The sequence below is a fragment of the Drosophila hydei genome, unplaced genomic scaffold, assembly GCF_003285905.1.
Source record: "Drosophila hydei strain 15085-1641.00,03,60 unplaced genomic scaffold, DhydRS2 tig00008114-arrow-pilon, whole genome shotgun sequence".
NCBI lineage: Eukaryota > Metazoa > Arthropoda > Insecta > Diptera > Drosophilidae > Drosophila > Drosophila hydei.
The window spans coordinates 4012140-4026514 of record NW_022045827.1 but is presented as its reverse complement, the minus strand read 5'-3'; the positions used below and the strand labels follow the sequence as shown (position 1 = coordinate 4026514).

General features: G+C 41.5%; 1 protein-coding gene and 4 non-coding genes across 5 annotated transcripts in view; 3 read left to right on the top strand and 2 right to left on the bottom strand.

The window, feature by feature from the left end:
• The window catches only part of LOC111599501 (semaphorin-1A), a 148796-nt gene that overhangs the window by 116912 nt on the left and 17509 nt on the right, over nucleotides 1–14375 (top strand). Inside the window, 5 exon segments of the mRNA XM_023315170.2 lie at nucleotides 11924–12028; nucleotides 12928–13016; nucleotides 13440–13581; nucleotides 13673–13794; nucleotides 13897–13977. Of these exon segments, the coding sequence (XP_023170938.2) occupies nucleotides 11924–12028; nucleotides 12928–13016; nucleotides 13440–13581; nucleotides 13673–13794; nucleotides 13897–13977 (539 nt within the window).
• Trnad-guc lies at nucleotides 105–176 on the top strand. The gene has a single exon. It is a non-coding gene; the product is annotated as a tRNA-Asp (tRNA).
• Trnad-guc lies at nucleotides 517–588 on the bottom strand. The gene has a single exon. It is a non-coding gene; the product is annotated as a tRNA-Asp (tRNA).
• Nucleotides 9777–9848, top strand: Trnad-guc. Its single transcript has one exon. It is a non-coding gene; the product is annotated as a tRNA-Asp (tRNA).
• Trnad-guc lies at nucleotides 9983–10054 on the bottom strand. The gene has a single exon. It is a non-coding gene; the product is annotated as a tRNA-Asp (tRNA).

Genomic DNA, 14375 nt, shown 5'->3' with positions numbered 1-14375 from the left:
ATAGTAAATCTTAAGAGCTTCAACCCTGTTCTATTTGATTTGCGATCACTAAGAAATGTCATTGGTGAAGAACAACAATACTATTTGGCAGAACATTATCAACGTCCTCGATAGTATAGTGGTTAGTATCCCCGCCTGTCACGCGGGAGACCGGGGTTCAATTCCCCGTCGGGGAGAAAGACGATAGTCAATTTTTTTTTTAAATAAAAAAATGGTAAATGTTTTAAATTTAATTATAATTATTAATTCATTCATAAAACTATTAATTAATATTTTATAACTGTTTGTAAGCACTTCTATAACAAAAAGAGCAAATAATTTTTTTGAGACCCCAAAAGTATGCTGTATAAAATGAAGTGGAGGTTGAATGTAAAGTGTAACTCAATCATATTCTGAAGGAAAGAAAAATTAGTAATTAATTGTCTGTATGCGTTTCAAATTCATTATTTAACTATCAAAAATGTTTTTTGCTTTAAGTTAGGGGATGAAAGATTTAAAAAAACAATTTTCGATATACTCCCCGACGGGGAATTGAACCCCGGTCTCCCGCGTGACAGGCGGGGATACTAACCACTATACTATCGAGGACGTTGAAATCAATTTTCTCCACTTTCATATTCAATTTTGGGCAGTTAGAATATTACGGACATTATTATTAAGTAGGAAAATCCCCGGGGTCATGATTATTTATTAATTAACCGTAATTTGTTCATAACATTTGGCTTAAAGTACTTTTGTTCGAGGTTTTCTCTCGGTTTTCCCTTTTTTTATTTGTGCTTGTGTTTGCACTCGTTAAAAGTAAAACACAGCTAATTTATTTTAGCCAACTTAAATTGGCTTAAGCGAATGACCAGAAGAAAATAAATGGCGCGTTATCTACAAACCAGAGACAAGGCACACACACATACACCCGTAGACAAAAGGACAATGCGGGTGCAATGCAAAACGAGCGGAAAAATAAACAGCAACAATAACAAGAAAAACAACAACAACAACAACGACAGTGACTACTGTCAGTTTCATTAAAAACAATGAAATCTGCTAAGAGCCAAGAGTTTTAATGAGCGTCTAACTGTGCACAGTAAAAGGCATAAAAAAATACACGCACACACACTGGGAGAGAGAGATAGAGAGAGAGAGAGAGAGAGTGAGAGAATGACCACTGGAAGCTGGTAGAAAAAGCTAAAAGCGGCTGCAGTAAAATATATATACTCGAAAACAAAGTCTAAACACAATAAACAAAATGCCAGCACCAAAAAAAACATAAAAATAAGAAGAAAATAAAAAAACAAAACACACAAACAAAGCGAAATAAGTGCAAAGAAGAATGAGCAAAAATAAGCACAGCTTTTGACCCTTTTTGCGGACAATGCACGAATGTCTCTTCCTCTGCCCATTCGCCCATTCAGCTGCTGTTGGTTATTTCATTTCTTTCCACTTTTTTTTTTCAATTTCAAGCAAAAACATTAACAAGAACAATTAGCTCTTGAAATGAGCTCAACAACAACAAGAATAAGCACGAAAACAATTGCATTAGACAAGTTCAACCTTAGACCCAGCCGCTGCTTATGAGCTAGTCGAATAACAATAGAAATTGAACCTTGAATGACTTACTCCAAATGGCAGACCCAAATAAACTGTAAGAACGTCAACAAGGTGAAACGCTTAAGTAATTATCACTGAGAATTGTCTTCTAATTACATTTCTATGCTTCAAGTTTTTCTTTTAGAGTAGCGAAGTGATGCAAATGAGGCTTAGTTTCTTTAAGGAATTTTTAGAATAGCGAACAGAATCAAGGAGTAGCTTTACAGTATAGGCATAATAGGTATGCATATATATTATTGAATAGGCGTAGTATTTGAAATGCTTCTGTATAGTCTGCACTCAGTAAAGTCCCTTAAAGCACTTTAAATTGGCAAGGCTCCTTTGTAATGTTGCAGCTAATTACATGAGCTTAAGACGTGGACAAACATGTGTGACTGCGGCCAAAGGCAAGTGCTGTGCCTGGCATATGGGTCTCAATGAGTCAAAGACACAGATGAGCATTCAGAAGGCGCATTCACAGCTGAAGAAAGGAGCGTTTTGAGCAATGGCCTCAGCACGCTTTACATATGTCGAAGAAACGGGCATTAAAAGCGTAAGCTGTAAAGCAAACAGGCGCCCAGAGAGGAGCGACGTTGGGTTTGGGCAACGGATTAACAAGCCGGCTGCTGGTCCTCGTGTAGGAGCTGTTCCTGGCCGTCCTAGGTGCACACAGGAAGGAAGGACGCACGGAAGGAAGCAACACGCAGAAGCCTCAAGAAACGTGTCTACTGTTTCCACACGGCATCTACCCCATCTACCTACCCCCAGTGCTTGTCATTGTTTCAACAGGATGTACGTTCGAGTGTGTGTGTGTGTGTGTGCTGAACTGTAAGAGTGTGTACGTGTGTGTGTGTGTGCGAGTGTGTTTATGGCAGCCCGCTTGTAATTTATAGTATGCTTAGGTAGGCGACGCAGCAGGCAGCTCTGCTTTATGTTTGCTTTGGCTCATATTTTTAACACTAAACTTGAGTAAATAACAACAGGCAACAATGCGGCGAAGGATTCACCCGAAAAACCTGGCCGTGTGTTATCCTGTTTGTGCCACATGAATTATGTTATGTCTCGCAGTAGCCGTAAAAAGCAGAGCGAATAACCAAAAAATTGAAAGAAAACACAGCGCACAGTTGAAGCAGAAATAACGAAGTCTAAACGAAAGGATGTTCCAGCTAAAAGGATTTTCGAATGTGTCACGATTCATCTGCTTGTTGGGCTAATTGGCACTACAATGACTGCCAGCGGCACTGAGCTGCACTGAAAACTACTTAAATTTCTTTTGCTTTGCTTCTTCAGTTTTATCCGATGATTCACGTTTCAATTTGGGTCAATTTGCCATGCTAATCGAGCGTGGTCGTTTCTGTGGGTTTACTTATGGCTCTCCTCGTGGGTATATTGCCGAGGAAGTTGTTAGCTTTTATGGTGCGCAGCGTTGCCGAATAATCTTATTTGGGATTTGTAACATTTTCGTGTTATTTATGGCATTTGTTATCAATTCTCTTAACTCGCTAAACAATTGAAAGTGAATTGGCGATATTTTTTACATGTTTCATATGTAAACAGAGCTGGAAACTTTAAAAATGAAGTCTTCTAGCAGCTTTAGCTTTAACTAGAAGTTCTCTTATTAAGTGTTGAATTAAGTTACTGAAATTTCAGCTGGCATTCCCCACTCCTTCTACGAGCCAACAAAACTCAACCAATTACAAGTTGAAGCCAACAAAAACGAACCGAAAAAGTTACTCAATTATGACACAGATTAAAAGTATTCGTCATTCTGCTTCGGAAATTTCATTTAATTGAAAATCTCGTTATTCATTCAACTTATTTTGTATGATATTTCATTTCATATTGCCGCACACTTCGGTGCTTATCGCATTAATCTAAGCTGTTTGTAAGCCCCCAACTGTAAGACAACAGAAACATAGAAATTATCTAACACAATAACCTTCAGCAGCGCAACTGATTGAGATGGCGGGGCGCAAAGTTTTCTTGGGTCCTACGACCCGAAGGCAAAAGGTTAACTTAATATCAACGAAGCTAAAAAGTTTTGCGGCCCAAACATCAATATCGATGACGACAAATGCGCCAGCAACTGAGCTGGGCCGAAAACCACATAGTACAAAGCTGTGAAAGAGCATAATTCATAATTTACGAAACAGCAAATGGGAAAAACAGCTAAGGAAAACAGCTTAACGAGTCAGACAGGCGCCGCCTTCGCCACGAAACAGTTCGTGGACTATAAATGCCGCAATGTATGCTACAAATTTTCGTGTGTGTTTAGAATGGGAACGTGAGAGTGCTGGCAGTGGGTGGGTAGCAGGGGGCAGGTGGCAGGGAGCTGGGGAATTTCTTTGAAGCCGAAACGGGCGAATGAAACACAGCCACAACTGTCGCGTAAACAAGTTGCTCAACTTTTAATGTTGCACATTTTTTGTGCTTTTTATTATATTTTGCTTTGCCTGGTTTTTGTTCTTGGTATTTTCGGGTGGTTCTGTGACGTGAAGTGGGTGCCAAAGCTCGCTTCAAGGGTTGTTTCGCTCCGACTTAACCTTAATGAGCATCAAACTGTGCGCCATAAACCAGTTGATGCTACACGGCGTACAGCAGCAGCCCGCTGCAAGCGAAAGGTAAAAAGTGTTGCCTTTTTCTTGGTTTGCTTGGCTCGACTCAGGGTTGCTCTCTTGGGTCTAGACCCACAATTTAGGCCCGCCTAATGATAAACAAACACAATGATTTCAAAATAAATGAGTGGCATAAGCTCTGCTTTGGGTAAGTGGAGTCATTTGTTTATGGGACCGCAGACTGTTGGGCTGCTCGAGACGGCATATCATTTGTCTGGCACGAGTTTGAGTGCAGGATTTGCGGTCTTCTATCTTATAGCCACTTAGACTTTTAATTTCTCTACTTTAATTATATGGTCGAAAAAGTTTTTGAGTAGATTTTCACGTGTTGCAAATTACAATTAGCTTTCTTATATATATAAATATCAAAGGGAAAAGCTCTTTGCTCTTTACTCAACAATTTTAATAACTGCAGCGAAATTTATTGGGCCTGATGTGTTGCCAAATGGCCACAAGGGGAGGGAAAGCCGCAAGCCGAAATCCATTTTCATTGCTTAAGCTACATAACATTGGCCATTAGATGGCAATCCAAAAGCATTTGTTTTATGCTTCGCAGGAGCCAGCCAAGACATTAACTTTTAATTTGATCATTTCTAAGCAAAGCGCAAGCCCAGCACAGATGCAGATACACAGATGCTGAGATACATATAAGAAGGATACAAGACAGCTGCAGTGCGGACCACTTGCTCTCTGGGGCAGAGAGAGTGTGTGTGTGTGTGTGTGTGTGTGCGGGCGTGTCGCAAAAACTGGAACAGATTTTGCACAAAAAGCCAACAGCTGATAATTGTGGTGCGCCAATAAAAAGCAAATTAAGCTAATTGCAAAATTTGCAAAATCCCAGCAAACGACCAAGAACTAAGCAGCAGCAGCAGCAGCAGCAGAAGAAAATCCCAAGGAACAATAAGCCAATGAAGGCAGCATAATAAAAGTAGGGAGTATTATATTCAAGCTGGCCCTACTGCCTCCTCCCAGCTCGACACAGAACGGAAGTCGGGTAATTATGCGGCACACAAGACATGTTGCCAAAGTTGGACTCAAGCCTCGACCTCGACAGGCTCTGGCAGCTGCTGTTGCTGCTGCTGCTGCTGCGCTTTGATTATTCCATTTTGGGCAAGTTTGGCCAACTTGGCTGCACATTTTTATCGCCGCTAAAGTGAAATGTAATTAGAGCCAAAAGAGGAAAAAATGAAGCACAAATATGGCCCTGGACATGTGCCAGAGCCTGTCAAATTCTTAAAGCCATCATCGAGCTCATAAAACAAGCTCAAAGTCTTTGGGGTCTCGGGCCGAAAACTAGGCCAACCACATGGCCGCAATTATCGTAATTAATAGGCGCACACAGACAAACACATCTACCGCACATGTCTGAGTTTGTTTGAGATTAATTAGACAGGTTTAAGCCAAAGAAACCCAAGACCAAAACGGAGCAAGTTGTGCGTGCACAATCGCAATCGAGAGAAATTGCCTTGAAATATTTGCGGGCTGAAAACAAATCTCTCGGCAAACGGATTATGCCGTCGGCTCAGACAGAAGGTGGATGGCCGGCTGAAGCATGGCTTAAAGTGCAATATTAATTGTGTGGCAAGATGTTTTGGATATTATTTTGAAAAAAAAAAATACAACAGAAAGTGAGAGAGAGAGAGGGAGAGATACAGAGTGAAAGGCGGAGATAGAGACACAGATTGAGTCAGAGAAGGAGGGAAAGGCAAAGAGACATAGCTAGCAAAAAAATAGAGTCAATAAGAGACAGAGCTAAATATAGATAGAGAGAGAAAGAGAGAGAGAGAGAGAGAGAGAGAAAGAGAGAGAAAGAGAGAGAGAGAGAGAGAGAGAGAGAGAGAGAGAGAGAGAGAGAGAGAGAGAGAGAGAGAGAGAGAAAGTGTAGAAAAGAAAAAAAAAAGAAGGATACGAAGAATAAGGAGACGAGGAAGAAGCAGAGAGATAGAGAGAGAAAGGAAAAGAGAGAGACAGAGAGATATGGAAAGAAATTTAGAATGAAAGAGAGAGTGAGAGAAAAAAGAGAGAGAATAATGGAGTTTTAGGGACAAAGTGAGACGGAGGCTTAGATAGATAAAAGGTAAATTAATGAGTCTCTAATAGATCCTTTCCATTTACCATATTAAGCCACAAGTCCATAAAGCCATTATCGTTCCCCTACCTCTAAACCTGTAAATAAACTGTAAATACATTTAGATGTCAAATGAAATCCATCGAGCACTTCACAGCGATATTTCCGCCTTGCCCCAAGTCAATGTTGTGACTCAAATGAAGTAATTTGCAGTCCATTGCGCTCGCTCAGAGACGGGGCTGGGTGGGCTGGTGCTGAAGGCAATTTAAAATGGGCATTGTACGGGTATTGCACTTGGGCCAGACACAGCGAATGTGTACATAATTATTCCTAAACGAGCTATTTAACTAACGGCCTTACACTCGACACACACGCAGGTCGTAATTAAAGCGGCATAAAGCCCCCAAAAGGCGGCCCCAAGCCGAGACCTGTCCAAAAAATATGTTTACATAAAATATTTAAAACGCGACTGCGTTACAGGCACCAAACAGGCCGAATCGTATCCTGGGTAAACCTCTGGTGATTCTGGTTCTGGCAAAGGTTTTGGTGCCGTTCGACGCCGTGGCATGTGGCATGTAATAAAGTTACGCGTGCTTAAACACTCGCCTGACTGTCATTGAAAATGAGTGTAATTTATGTATTAGCGTGTGTCAGTGTGTGCCTGTGTGTGTGTATGTGTGTGTGTGTCTGCTGCATAGTAAAACATGCAAAAATATGCAAATTGCCGCAGTCAACGCGATGAACTTCGTTGCGCCATCAACTCGTCTCTTTTAAAGAGCCTTTTCCGCTGCTCCTGCTGCTGCTGCTGTTGTTGTCCTTGTAGTTATCGTTATTATTATGAAAATCGATTAAATCACTTAAAGAGTTTATCGAACCTGCCAGGCAGACAGTGCAGCAGCGAGCCCAGGCCCAGACAATGTCGGTCAAATATTTGCACATAAGAACGTTGCTCACAAAGCACAAACGTAACTTTATGAGAAGCGCCAAGAGAGGCAGCTGTTTGACGTGGGGTGGCGGATTGGCATGCTCCCCTTTGCTGCATAATTTCTGCACGCTAGATTGTCATTTAAAATGAGTTAAGCGCTGCAATTGCTGCAATGCGGACAAGGTGGCAACGCTGACAGTTGTAGCGGGTCCGAGTGCGAGTCCCGGGCATGGCCGTGCTCCAGGTTCTGGGCAACGTGTTCTGGTCCTTGTGCTCGTCGCCAGGTAATGAGCAAACAATAAAAGCAAATGTCGCTGCACGAAACAATGGCGACAAGAAAGAGTGCTAAAAGAGAGTGAGCTCGAAGAGCCGATGCCCTGTAAAGCTGATGAAATGTAATGGCAAAGAGAAGTTGGAAGTGTAAATGGCGATAGACATTATCAGAAATCAGCCCACTATTTTATTATATATATATAGAAATGTATTTATCAGGCATAGAATGAATAAGGCGAATGCAGGGTGTAGTGAAAAAAGAGCTATAAGAAAAACCAATTAGATGCAAGCAGAACGCCAAAGAGAACAAACGATATAGCCAAAGACTGTGAAACAAAGCGGCGGGATGGAAAGGTTAGCAAGGAGCGTGAGTGTTGAAAAGTTTTCGTGTTCTGTCGATGTTGTGACAGGCAGCAGTTCGCGGCAGCGAGGTGTACGCCCGGAGTGGGGCGGGGGCTGTGTTTATTGTGCGCCTCGTTAGCTGGCAATGGCGACCAACAACAGCGACAATGGCAACTCTGGCCGCGATGTAAATTGCATTTCCATTGTTAATTACCAGCGATTCATAAATTTTACATTGCCCTTTGACCTCAACGCCCTGTGGCAGCAGCCGTGCTAACTGGCGGCGATTACTTAAGCATTACCCAAGTTAGACAATCTTATGTGTATGCAAATTTGAACGTAGATAGAATATAGAATATTAAGCAGAATTCCGCTTTCCCGAATAAAAATATTTTTATGATTTTCACACAACAAAAAGCCTAATCTCCTGTAAATATTGTGTACTTAAGTGCACAACTGAATGCCCAGATTTGATTTTCTGTCTATAACGCTTGGATAATTCATCATAGACAAGAACAAATATGATGGAAATCTGGAAATTCATTCATAGACCTCATTTCAGGCAACTCAGCCGTGAGAATTGCGTTTTTTTTTGTCGGGGCACCATTATTATGCCTCGTTTCGTATTTCAATTTGGGAAATTTGCATTTTCTAGCAATTTCCCAAAAAAGTTTAATGACAAAACTTTAAGCTCTGAGTATAGCTTAAAGCGATTGCTTGCCGACAAGGCTGACACGCCTACCCTCGCTGCCCCTGTGCGCATATTTAGCAAATGTTTTTATTGGCCGTTAGCTTCACCTGGCCCATGCTGGCGCCCGCAGCCACTGCACTTCAGTGACCCCCCTCCGGGCCCAGCCCTCTCTTCGGCGCTCATGATAGAAAATTAGCATTCGTTATTTATCACCGCCACGAATGGGAAACTCGCTGCCAGCAGATTCTATGAAAGCGAACGAACGAACGCTTTTACTTTTCACTCACCGCGTGACTTTTACAGCCTCTTAATTTAAACAGTCGCCCGTTAAGGGGCGGCTCCGGGCGTGTTATGGCCGCCTGGGGGGAGGGAGTTGGATGAAGGAAGGCGGCCGGCGAGTGGCAAAATTAATTTGTACCAGACGACATTTTTAATGTATGCCCGTTCTGCTTGCTGTTGCCGCTGTTCCCGCTGTCGACTCGCATTTGGATTTTTGTGTTGCGTTTTTTAGTTTGCTTTCGACATTTTCATTCTGTTGCGTTCTTGTCACGTAATTCAAATTTTATATTCACTTTTGAGAGCTGTCCCCGCCGCCAACAGTCAGACTCCCCCAGCGCCCCCCTTTGGCATGTGCACGTGTCTGTTTGCGTGCGTGAGCCGCTGTGGCATTTTAAATTTTATCGATTTACCGCACAGATTTCACACCCTCCTCAATCCATAAGTACACAAGTCCACAAATCCCGCTCTGGCTGTGTGTGGACGCGAATTAACATGAAATTATAATGCACGCATCAAACTCATGTAAGCTTTTTTTAATAATTATGCAATTTTCACAGTTTTGCATAAATTGTTGGACAGTTTGCGGCATTTATGTGTCCAAACTGCCATCCAACCCTACACGGTGAGCCGCTGGCTTAGGTCCCAGCACAATATGTTGTCAATTTGGTGGGGCTTTTAGCCATATTTGATGAGTTCAGGCGTTTGGAAAATTGTTCGATTATCCGATAATAGTCAGAAAATACAAAAACCATCAGATTTGCTGCCTAAATTCAGGTGAAAAATTAATGAATAAGTATTCAGGTTTATATAAAAAAATTGAATGAAATACAGAACTTATCAGATTTACTTATTGTGCTAAATAATATGATTAGATAAGATTTTATGCTATATTAATCAAATTTATTTATAGGTATTAAAATATTAAACCTTTTTAAAGTAAAAAGCTATTCAAAATGTTCTATCAGAATATTTGGTAGATTTGGCAGCTGTCGTTCAACGTCCTCGATAGTATAGTGGTTAGTATCCCCGCCTGTCACGCGGGAGACCGGGGTTCAATTCCCCGTCGGGGAGAGGCGACAAAAGAGTTGTTACTTTATTTTTATAATTTTTTCGTTCAGTCTTATTAATAAAGTACTCATATTTAATTTTATATTTTATGCTTATATTTATAAATTTATAAAAATTAAAAAAAAAATTCCACATCTCTCCCCGACGGGGAATTGAACCCCGGTCTCCCGCGTGACAGGCGGGGATACTAACCACTATACTATCGAGGATGTTGATCAACCCTGACACAAATAACTAGCTTCTGTTTGCTTCCAACACTGCCACGTCTAGAATTTCTATTTAAAATGGGGAAATGTGTTCTTAGTTTCTAATGTTGGGAATGTTTACAATAGATTTGATAAATTAAAAAGATAATTTATTGTCAAAGTTTCATTATTTCTCCTTCGGCTGTTGCTGTGTGCCTTGCTTGTTTAGGTATGTGTGTGTGGGTAATTACACAATATTTTAAAGAGAGCAAAACAACTTTAGCTTGTTTGCAATAAGGGAAAAGTCTACCGGCTGCCTTGTCAGACTCCTGACTAACCCAAACATTATGCAAAATTTTCAACAGACCGCTGTAAGATTTGTTTTAACGTCCATCCAAGTCTGTGTCCGGGCACTCTACGGCCTTTACCTCTCACCGCGTTGTCCCCTGGTTGTAGATGCAACGATAATGTGGCGTTTGGCGTGCTCGACTCGTCTGTTGCTCTCGAACTTTTGGCCAAAGCGCCTAGGGGCAGAGCACACAAAGCCAACACAGCAATCGATTCTGTCATTGAGCCGTCGGCTGGCAATGAGCTCCATTGGACAGCCGCAGTGCTGAGGGTGTGGCTGCTGTATTGGGCCGAAGGCAAAACCATTTCCGGCCAGACAATAAACGGGCAACGTAGCCAGCTTGCTGGGCATTTCCGGTTGCGCGATCTACTTGTTGTTGTTGTTGTTGTTAATGTTGTTACTGCTGCTGTTGCTATTGCTGCTCTGTGTATTTCTTTTCTTCTTCTTTTGCTTGTTTTTTTTGTGTTTTTCATATTTCTTTTGCTCGTGGAATTGAAGTTTGACAATGCCAAAGCCAGCAGGCAGGCACAGGCAGTCAGCCAGTCAGGCAATTCCGCAAGTAAAAAGTTGAGGCAGAAAAAACTCATTTATCTTGCGCTGAGGCGGAGAGGGACACTTCACTGCTCCCTTCTGGCCGCAGGGCAATTCAATGTCGCCGAAGACATGTCAAAAGTTTTGCTGCCGCTTCTGTTGTGCGTTGTGTGTTGTGTTTTCTCGTTTAACTTAATTAAATTTTCCTCGCAAATTCGCATTTTCATTTTGGTCGGCATGTACACGCTGCGTATGTGTAATGAGCGCAAGTGCCGCAGAGAAAAAAGCAACAATTGATTAAAATTTTATTGTTTTTATGCGTTTGGCTCGGCGTGGCTCGTCCCGGCTCGACTCGCCTCGGCTCGACACGACTCGTCGACGTAAACAAATTTCTGAGTAATACGTAATTTGTGTCTCTGGCTCTGTCTCAAGTCTTTTGCATATTTTAGTTACGTAAATTGACGCAAGCTGAAAGTTTGCCTCGCCCCCCTCTTCCAGCTGCTCCGTCAACGCGACACGCAAAATAAAAGTTTATTGCATTGCAAATGTGAGCTAAAATTTGCACATAAAAAATATCATTTACACTTAATAAAATGCGACGTGTAATTGACATTTATTAGCCTCGTTTTTGGTCTCATTTTTCTTATATAATGCGCCCAAAATTTTTACAAGCAGATAATAACGATACTTGGATTATGCATAACAAATTTCCAGCAGCGATTTATGTGCCGCTATAAAAGTTTCGCGGAATGAGAAAATATTCCAGGGGCAAAAAACATTTATCAAACTGATTTTTAATTATGCTAAAAGGTTGACTAAATTAGAATGTTAAATACATGATGATGATTTACAATTGATAAACACAATTCAGATATATTTGCATATAAGTTTAAACAACTTAAGTTTCTTTGTTTCCCTTTACTAAGCCGCTCTGGCATATTTTTAAGTCTCTATAAATGTTTTACGTATTTCACTGAATAATGAAATATTTTTCCTCCTTCTGCTTTTTCCAGACAACGAATTATATTCAGGCACTGTGGCAGATTTCAGCGGCAGTGATCCGATTATCTATCGTGAGCCTCTCCAAACGGAACAATACGATAGCCTCAGTCTCAATGGTAAGTTGTTTACAACATTCCCAGCTCCCATTGCTCTAAGAACACTCGTAGTAATTGAAAATGTCGGCTCTGTTATGATTATTATTGTGCAATGTGCTTTCTATATTAGTGAAATGCGCTCCACTCGAATCAAATGAAGTCCGCTTGTGTTGTGTCTCTGTGACTCTCTCACGTCACAGCGGTGATTCGCTGTGGAGCTCTCAATGCTCCTGCAGGCAATACATCGAAGTCACACTGCGTGCGGTTGCCTTTTGCATATTTCAAGTGGTCGACGCTTCGATTTTCATATGGTCAACTTCCATTAACTGAATAGACATGACAGCTATGACTGCCGCCTGTTGGCTGTCCTTTACTACTTTGAGACATCAACCTCAACCCCGTTTGCCTCATGCGCATCCTGAATATTTTATGCGGCTTCACATTGCAGGCGACTCACTCACAATATGTTAAAGGCTGTTAAAGTTATCCTTGCCAAATGGAAACTTTCCATATAAAAGGCGAATTTTAATTCTCATAAATCGATTCCCATTTGGTTCTACTTAAAACTCCTCAAATATACCATTTGCATTCTGCTTGAACTTTAATTCTCTTTTTCTCATCTTAGCCTTATCACATGTTATCATTTGGCAAATCTATTTCAAATTCTGTATGCATTTGAGCTCACATAAAAGTTGATGCATCATGTGCTAAGCATAAAATTTAATGTCTAAGACTGACACTCGATATGCGAAGCAATCGATTGTCGTCGCGCGACTGTCATATAAATTCTATGAGAATGTTGACCATAAAAATTGTTTACGGCCAAAACTATAAATGAAATTTATGACTTAACTTTTTAACGCTTTTGCTCATTTGTGAGTTTTGTTCCATAATTTCATCTATTTCTTTTCCCTCCACAGCGCCAAATTTTGTGAGCTCATTTACCCAGGGAGATTTCGTTTATTTCTTCTTTCGGGAAACGGCTGTGGAATTCATCAACTGCGGCAAGGTGAGTACCACGAATCGATCTGAATGTGTATAAAAAGCGAATATGCTGGCAAAACCCCAAAATAAATTTGTATCTACAACAAATGCATGGGAATATAATTGGTTAGATTGAAACAGGGAGAGGGAGAGGGAGAAGGAGGCAAGCGGAAATGGCTCTATCGCCGCCATATTGGTCGGCCATTTTGCTTGTGTTTGCTTTATGCGTACACACTTCCGGCTCGTGCTTTGGCTTTGGCTTTGGCTTTGGTCCAATGGCCAAATACAGTTATCGGTTTTGGATTTTGCCGGCTATTTGTTTATGGGCAACGTTTGTTGGTTTTCTATTGGGATGCGACCACATCAATGGGCCGATTAGCCTGCGTTTGCCTCCCATTTCGGCACGACTCCTGCACACTATTAATATTTATCTTTTCTGGCATTTCAGGCGATTTATTCGCGCGTCGCACGCGTCTGCAAATGGGATAAGGGCGGCCCGCATCGCTTTCGCAATCGCTGGACCTCGTTCCTCAAGTCCCGTCTGAATTGCTCCATACCGGGCGACTATCCGTTCTACTTTAATGAGATACGTAAGTGGCTGAGCACAGCTTTGAATTTGATTCACATAATATTTTATATTTATATATGTATGTATATATATATATATTTTGCTGCCCACAGAATCGGCTAGCAATCTCGTCGAGGGACAGTACGGCTCCATGAGCTCCAAATTGATTTATGGCGTTTTTAATACGCCAACAAATTCAATTCCCGGCTCAGCGGTTTGTGCTTTCGCCTTGCAGGTGAGTGCACAATTACGATTTACCTGAACTGCGCCCCGGACCTTAACTTGTGTATATTTCTCTTTTTCACTCTCTTCCATCGCATCCTTTTGCCAACCGCAGGACATAGCCGACACATTCGAGGGACAGTTCAAGGAGCAGAGCGGCATCAACTCCAACTGGCTGCCAGTAAATAATGCCAAGGTGCGTACCACTATTTCAGCTATCAATATATACATACATAGTATTGGCCGTGGTTCGGTTAATGCTCACTTTCGCATCGAAAGCGAAGAAGCAGTTAAGCGCAGCTGTTTCACAATTTACGGCCAAGAAAAAAAAACGTACTTTTCTTATGCCAAAAATTTGCATTTGAATTACGAATGTATTTGCCGAAATGCGACCCAGTTGACTGCACATGCTGCTAACGGCTGGCATTTTGGTTTTTTGGCCAAGGGAACTTGCGGTTCTCGGAGAGCCAAATTAGAAATTGAAGATGTTTGAAATTTGAAACAATTGCCATACTTTGAAATGCATAAAACTTTTAATATAACGCTTAAAGTGCACCAGCCGCTATCGTCTGACTGGGCAGCAGTCTTCAATTT